Source organism: Myiozetetes cayanensis, unplaced genomic scaffold (assembly GCF_022539395.1).
Source record: "Myiozetetes cayanensis isolate MyiCay16 unplaced genomic scaffold, myiCay2020 scf2-11, whole genome shotgun sequence".
In the NCBI taxonomy this organism is placed as follows: Eukaryota; Metazoa; Chordata; class Aves; order Passeriformes; family Tyrannidae; genus Myiozetetes; species Myiozetetes cayanensis.
In genome coordinates, this window is record NW_026087411.1 from 99,826,512 (window position 1) to 99,834,913 (window position 8,402).

The 8,402-nt window shown below is 44.2% G+C and overlaps 1 protein-coding gene across 1 annotated transcript in view; it reads right to left on the reverse strand.

Annotated features, from left to right (window-relative positions):
- ADAM17 (ADAM metallopeptidase domain 17) overlaps positions 1–8,161 on the reverse strand; it is a 34,146-nt gene extending 25,985 nt beyond the window's left edge. Inside the window, exon 1 of the mRNA XM_050315836.1 lies at positions 7,968–8,161. Coding sequence (XP_050171793.1) covers positions 7,968–8,064 — 97 coding nt within the window. The 5' untranslated portion in view covers positions 8,065–8,161. The remainder of the gene's footprint in view (positions 1–7,967) is intronic.
- Positions 8,162–8,402: the final 241 nt, after the last annotated feature.

Here is an 8,402-nt window from a genome sequence, read left to right on the forward strand (position 1 = left end):
TTTCAGGACTTAAAAATGACCACAAGATAATCAGAGGGGTTTGCAGGAATGATTGCAGTTATTTCTCCAACCATCCCAAAGGGAATCTAAGCAGAAATAAATCTTCTATCAAAAGCTTTGGAATGGGATGACAAGCCTACAGAGAGCAGTCCTAGAACAAGCACGGTAAACACACTCAGGAGGATTTTGCAGTGTGAAATTATTGTCATATGCCCAAAAAAGGGCTCCAGCCTGTATGTCATGTGGCACTCATCTACTACAACCTGGGTACTGATCTCAAGCTGATTTCCAGTGGGTATCGAACACTTATCAAAAGCTTATGAGCAGTTAACTAATAACAATTTTTCTGATTCAGCTGGGGAGTGACTGAATAGTTTAAGGGCTCCCTATTCCTTATTGTTACTATTTATTTTTATAGGCTCTTCTTAGTACATTAAAATACTTTAATTAATGTAACCAAATATAGTCACTTGAAACATAACTCAGAGCCTCGGTCAGAATTTAGACCACGAAACATGGACTGGAGTCTTTCCAACCTGAACCACACGAGCTAAAGCAGGTCTCCATCACCCCACATAAAACAGCTGCCCTTGAGTTTGTGGTAACAGCTGCTCACTGGCTCCATACAGTGGGATGGTTTGACTGCAGCACCATCCCAGGGACTGCTAACGGAGAGGGCAAATACATTCCTATTTCAACTGGGCACACAAACCGTCTTCATGAGGCAGGAGATGATGCAGTCATGCCTAAATTTTTGTGAGTATCTTCTCTTTAACAGTTTACGCTGCTTTTAGGAGACTGTTGATGAAAAGGAAGCTTTGAGAAGGTCCACCTGTGGGAAAGCTGTTCCATAACAACTCATTGCACGTGCTGTTACATCTTTATCCAGTACATCTGGTACAGAGCCATTGCCAAAGACAGAAAACAAAGTGAATTGAAACACTTATCCCACACAAAACAGCCCATGCTTTTAACAGTTTAGATAAATCATGTTTACTTGTTTCCACCAAAGAGTGGCTGCTGTTTTGCTCATCAAGTACATGTAAACAGAAGAACCTGTGTGAGAAACAGGTTCAAAGTAAGAACCAAACACATCAGCATTCTTATAGACCTTAACAAGATTAAGCTTTACACTCTGTTTAAGTACATTTCTAGACAAACCTGTTAGTAAGAACGGCCAGCCATGTCTGCACTGCCGAATGTTTTAGAAGGCATGTTATTGACTCAATCCCAACTGCACCAGACTTGCTAAACCATGTGAGAAAACACAGTGCATGTGAGAAAACACAGTGCCCAGATGCAGTTAGTCAGCAGCGCAGACGAGGCCTCAGGGTACGGTTACCCAGCCCTCGCACTGCCGAGCTGCTGTCCACCAGCTCCTCCACAGTGCACCTGCAGTCACACAGGGCAAACCACGCTCTGCTTATCACACATTCAGACATGCCCAGTGATGGGTATCATGGAAAAGCTAACAGCTTCTAAACACCCTTTAGCTCATCTCAGGAAAAACTTGTTCATGTAGCTGCACCTTTATATTATGCCAAAGTTTTTTCCCTACAGTAAAGCAGACATCTGTTTCTGGGCAGTGGGAGTATTGCCTTAAGGGTGCAAATTCTGTTTAGCAGAAGCTGTACAGATAATTAAACTGCTATTTCTGGTGGTTATGAAAACAGCTGAATACCCACAATGGCTCCTACACATTACCTCACACACTTCCAGCCTTGCCAATTATCTCCTTCCCTGAACACAGCTTACAAAGGGACCAATGAGGAACAAAACTTATACTATCAGATCGACTTGATTTAATAACTCAGTCTGTCCTATTAAGGACAGCAGACCACTTCTCAGAAAAAAAAAAAAAAAGAGAATGCAATAACCTGCTCAAATATTGACAGTATTAAAAATAAGGAAGCTCACTGAATTAACATCCTCATGGTCAAAGTGAAACAAGGGCAGTAAGGCTGTTCCCTATTACACCAGAATACCATCATATGACTTGATGCTCAGTAAAACCCAACTCAACACACCCCCAAATCACACGCTTTCATATATCCTGCAGAAAGTCACAGGATGCGGTGTTCTCTGGAAACATATAATTTGTCTTGCTCTCAAAAGAACTGCAAGCCTCACTGTGTTTAGATATCACACCACAAAATCCTGCTGTGTCACAAAATAGGTTTGAGTGGAGTTGACTTTAGATAGAGACTAATTACTGTCTAAACTACACTTATGAGACCAACCCCTTCTCCACTTCTGACTCCATTTCTTCTCTTTGTGGATATGACTTTGGACTCAAACATGACCCTCCAGAATTCAAGGCACATCATAGGTAGAGGGGCAGAACTTTACAATTTCAGTAACAGTCTGAAAAGGTGAGAATGGAAACCAAGAGATATCATGTTCTTATTCAACACCTCAGTAATTATGGATCAACATCAAGTGGGTGGTAGCTGTAGGTGCCTCTCTGCATAACAGAGCACCCTTCCCTTCCCCTTCCCACTCCCAGTCCATGCACAGACACAGGTTAAAAGCACAAGAGGAGGAAAAAAGGTACAAATAATGCATATTAAGGGCAGCACAGGAAGATAGGGATGGATATTGTGGCATAGAGGGGAAAAGTGACATAAAGATGAGCAGTACTGTCACATGAACCTGCAAGAATAAAAGACATCAAGAAGACCATTAAAACTATTAAGAGGGTTACAGGATGTCCCCAAAACAAGCAAGTTTGTGTGTTGCACATAAAATTTGCAGATCAGGACAGTAGGATAAACTGCTCTTTGTTAAAGAAACCTGGTTCTTGGTTTCACAGCAAAGTACTTCCCATGATCAGCCTGGGAAATTAGGCAGACTCCTGCACTTTATAAAAAAGCTGGGGGGGGGAATCAACCTGTTTATAATCTAAGTTAAATATAAACTTCTGCCTCAAAGATAAATCTCTTACCGACTGCTAAAGGCACAATTAAATCCTAATGCAATGTTTGAATGCAAGCAGGAGAACTCTGGGCTGAGGAGCTGCCTGGCAACACTTCCTTGCTTGGCCCTTCCAGCCACACCGGGGCTTCTGCACATGCACTCAGAAATTCCAGAGTGGCAAAAGCGTGAAGCTGAGATGAGTCACTGCTGCTATCAGCAATGTACAGCAGTAGTGAAGTTGTCAGGTTCTACAGTGGGAGGGGAAGGAAAGTTAAGCCACCCCAAACCTTAAGTGCAAATAGGAATTTTAGTTTTTGTCTGCTTAAAGGTCAGAACAAATTGGCAATACTGAAAACCAAACTCATGCTGAGCACTGGATTATGTTCCCATTACAAAAATCTTGGAATAGTTAAAAGTAATTTTTACTAAGTAGAATTTAATCTAGCGTTGACATTCTTCTTTTTGTTGACTTTGAGTACTTCTCTCAGAAATTACACTTCAATCACTTTTTTTTTTCAGTTGGAAATGGAAACACTGACTGATTCACATGAACAAAAGAAAACAAACCTCAGAGAAGTCCTTGAAAACCTTGATATTAAGTATTTCCACTGAAAAGACTGCTAACCCACAACACAAAAAAATGCATTGATAACTTGAGTTCAATAAGGCCATGTCTACACCAAGCACTTGCTGTTTATATGGAGACAGACACTGCATCGACAAATTCCTGCAATGATTTTGACATAATCCGCAGCATCCCAGGCAGGTATCACATGCTGCAGGATTGTGTGTTCTTGAATTCTTCTCCATGTGGTATGGTACACGATGAGACACTCTGAACCTTCAGCTTTTGGGCTCAAACTTCAAAACTAGCTCCATCTAAAATAGTCGTCGTCGTACTTCAAAGGATATCAAAATGGGGTAAGAAATAGTAACAAAAAAGGCAAACTATGCTGGGAAGATGAATCACTTGACCCTCATCTAGGTTATTCCTTAATCTCCAACAGAAGTCCAGCAGGATGAAATTTAATCTTACATAAAGATTTTGTCAGTTATTATCACACTGCACATTCTCGACACTGAGCTGAACTTCCAACCCTTTAACACTTCAGCAGTCCCTTGTGTTCCTGGCCTTATGGACCTCCTGCATTTTTGTCACACAAAGTGGGAAGGAGAATTCAAACTGACTGCAAATCAATTCATGCTGCCCTCTGTGTCACTCAGCTTCCCCAGTTTACTCATCAACACCACCACCATTTGGTTTTTTTCACTCGACAACTTGTAAATTCTAGTCTTCTGATGTGCATTACTAAGGTTTGTACCCAACCTTTTATAATGGGCCATTTCTTCAGCTGATGCAGTTTGTTTTGACTTCTGTGTGGCATTTCAGCAGTGTGGAGAAAAAAAAATAGCGAAGCTCAGGTTACCTGTCTCAGATTCGATTAGTGCAATTTGACATGTAGAAAAAGACTGTCAGTGGGTGATTCAAAGAATGTCATCTGCCCAGGACAGGAACAACTATCTTGTTTTAGTTCCCTACCGTGCTTGTGATGAAAAGTCCTCATTCAAAAGAGGTAAGAGTAGAGTAAGACCCATTTTACATGCAGACTGTGTTCTGGGCAATCCCAGATGCACACTGCTTAGTGGCAGCACTCAGCTAGTTCCACTGTGTTGTGAAACACACTCAAGCAGCTCTTTAGATATGTTCAGTGACCTATTGAACAGCACCCAAGTCGGGTCTTTGCACTGTTACTCTTTTCAAATTCGTTAAGCTCTGTTATCATTCAGATACGTCCGAGTTCCAAGACAAACAGCAGGAATATTTCACAGCCATAAAAGGTTATCTTCAGAGATAAACGACAACAAAGAGAAAAATTTTAAAAGAGTTGACGTTAATTTTTCAGGAACAAAACTATAGTATCAGTCATTGTATTGACAAGTAGAGTCCCACTTCTCCCTGAAAAGAATACCTGATGTCGATGTTATTAAAAAGAGTCTGCCCAAAGGCAATCTGAGGTGGACACCATCCTGCCCCCATTCCTCACCTGGAGCGCAACCACTACCCCAAAGCATGGGGCAGCTGCTTGGTCAGTCACACCGTGAACTATTCCAGGGAATGGACTCCGCAGAGAGAAAATACCAGAATGCAGACACTTACCAAAAACAAAACAAAAAATCCAAACAAAAAAAAACCCCAAAATTCCAAACAAACAAAAAAAAAGAGATCAGCTTCCAGACAGCTCAGGTCCATGAATGTGCTCACAGGAATGGGGAAGGGATCAGAAAGCTGAGGCCAGGATTCTGACAGTCCCATTTTAGATCAGTTTAGACTGCCGGAGCACCACAACTTAAGATTACTTCAGCTGAAAAAGATGGAAAATGACCCACATCTTTTTATCTACATATTCTATTCTTTGTCAAATTCTTTTTTTCACCGTATATTTTTTTTCCTTCTTAAAAAAACTGAACTCAGACAAATAAGCAAGAAAGTTTTTAATAGAAATCACAAAATGTTAGTTCCTGAAACTTTCTTAAGGATACTGCTCATCAGAAATCTGATTTCAGTTCCTAAAACTCAAGCTGTGGTTAAACAGAACTTTCAAAATAATAATGCTGAAATTATTAGAAGGAAAAGATGGTATTTCAGAAAACCAAGCTGTGTGTAAGATGACAACAGAACTCCAGCAAAAGCTGAACAGAAAACCAAAATAAAGTAGGCCAAGGTATTTTGAAAAGCACCTTGTAAAAGGTATAAAGCTAATACTTGAAATATTTTTTATTTTATGAAAACCACACAGCTAAATAACCAAAGGGGCTTGTAAAACAAGTAAGCTGCAAATATAGCCCCAAGAATGGATGCTGAAGTCCAGCACCAAAAAGTAAGGCAGTAACTGACCTTAGCATTTACTGCAGAGGAGACTGAAAAGCTCTCTGAAAGCTTGTCTTGACAGGATATATTTAAAGACCTGCTTCTGAGACTCAAGAGAAAAGGCTTTAAAACAAGGCAAGAAAATGACCGTTAAATCAACAGGATAGGAATGTATTAACCCAAGAGTTATAAAGCACTGCAAAAGTGTAACTGGTCAACTACTAATTGTGGTGTGCAAGTACAGTGCTACTGGTGTTGCTTCAGGTGGCCTGAAAGGACCAATTTCCACTCCAGGTACCATCCAGGGGCCTAATCAACAAATATGATCAGTGTCCTTACCTGAAAAACAGCTAAAAATAACAACAAAGTGTGAGTTACTAGACTTGTGGCTAAAGAAGCTACTAGGCAAGTAGTGCCTCATATATATTAGCATTCTGAGAGAACAGGAGTGTGTGGGTAAATCTAACAGTTAAAGTAGCACACCAGGACTTTTCAAGATCCCTCACAAAACACTTTTGCATATTCAGTTTACAGAACAACAGAACAAAGCATTTGATGAAATTCGCTCCAAAAATAACTAAAAAGAAAAGGGAGCTTAGAGTGACTATTAAACATCAGAAAGAACACAAAATCAAAAGCATTCATTGCTAAAAATCCATGCTACCTTTGAATCGCAAATACTTCCTTGCAGCCCTAGTCATCCATCTCAAATAAATATATACTTCATGTGATATGAAGTATATAGACAAAGGTAAGAAATAAAGAAATTATTTTTCCCCATAATAAGAATTATTATATCGACTAATATTTTCTGATTTTAAAACAAAAAGTTAGTACAAAAGAGACAAATTCCATAGGTCTGTAAGTCACTGACGATGTGAAGAAAATGAGTAATTCTTCCATACTGACCATTTATGACAGAAGAAATAGTCAAAACCTAGAAACAGAAGAAAAGAGTTCTTCCTCTACGCAGTATTCCATAAAACTGAATAGTGCAGGTATGGTGGTACACAGGCCAAGAGCACAAAAGCTGTCAGATGAAGGTTACACAAATTCATAACAGACAGGTCCTTCAGAAGGCATAAAGACCTGACAGCCTAAGATACAACCTCTGTTCCAGGGCCTCCCTGAGCTGCCTGATGCTGAAAGGACACGCTGTGTTTGTTTCTGTTACACTCCCTGGAGCATCCACCACCCAACCCCATCCTCCCCAGGTTCCTGCAGTCAGCAACTGCTGAGGTCTGCCCAGAACCACAAGTCCAGCTCAGGTGAGGGAGAGGAGGACAGAGGTGCAGCCTGGACAAATGTAGGAAAATCTGCTGAGAGATCTAAGCCAAGAAAAGAGACTTGGAGCTTAAGTCTGGGCTGGGTCAGACATGACCACTGCCTCTCACAAGAGCTCATCTGCCATTTCAGTGATAAGCTTTTGTTTATCAAACAAAAGTTTGCAACTTCTTCACCGTAAAGCACAAGCTTAGACACAAAATTGTTTGCGGAAGTTAAATAAGGCAGCGGGTTCTCCCACATCTCACGCTTTTCCAGAGGTCACATTCAGCTCCAGTGGCTTCAGGCCCTGGCAGCGACTCTCCGAACAGGGCTATGAAGGGAAGCCATTTATATGATTTTGCCCAGAGAGGTTGTGGAGTATCCCTCACTGGAGATATTCCAAGAACCATCTGGACGCAACCCTGTGCCATGTGCTCCAGGATGACCCTGCTCGAGCAGGGAGGTTGGACCAGATGACCCACTGTGGTCCCTTCCAACCTGACCCGTTCTGTGGTTATCCTGCCGTAACGGAACGCAAACTCCTGTGAGGAAAATCTACAGCAGAACTCGAGTGTTAGGATAATGGGGTCTCACGGGCCCCCTGCGGAGAGCAGTGGCCCCCAAACGCTGCCCATCAGCGATGCCTTCAGCTAAAGGAGGTGGTCTGTCCTCACCCCAAACACTGCCCACCACTGGGCCCTGGCAGAGGTGGGTGCGCCTCTGCCCCCGCCCCTCGCACTGCCCATCACCATGACCCCAGTAAGAGCCGGGGGTTCCCCTCTCGCCACCGCACCCGCTACCCCATCACTGACCCCTCTCAGAGACGGGGGTGTCCCCCATCCCCCCGCCCCGCCGCAGTGGTCTCTCCCTCCCTCCCTCCCTCCCCGCGGTTGCCGTGGTCGCGCCCTGCCCTCACCGTAGCGCTGCGAGCGCGGCGGGCGCCCCAGCGCCTCCAGCCCGCTCGGCCCCCACAGCAGCACCAGGGCCGGCACCAGCCACAGTCGGAGCCTCATGGTCTGGGCGCGGCTGCCTCCGGCACCGGCCGCCCGCCCGTTCGCATCCGCCCGGGGCAGCCTCGCCCTCCGCCCGCCCGCCGGGCCCGCCGCCCTCCTGGGCCCGCACCCGGAAGCGCGGCGGCTGCGCGCGGGGCATTGTGGGGGCGGGCGGGGCCGCCATCTTGGGCGGCGGGGGCGGCGCTGAGGGGAGGGAGGCGCGGCCCGGGCGGGAGCGGCGGGAGCCAGAGAGGCAGTGAGGCAGTTCCGGGCGGGTTTGGCTGCCCCGGACAGCCCGTGAGGGCTTTCACAGAATGGCAGAACGAGTCAGGGTGGAAGGGACCACAGTGGGTCATCTG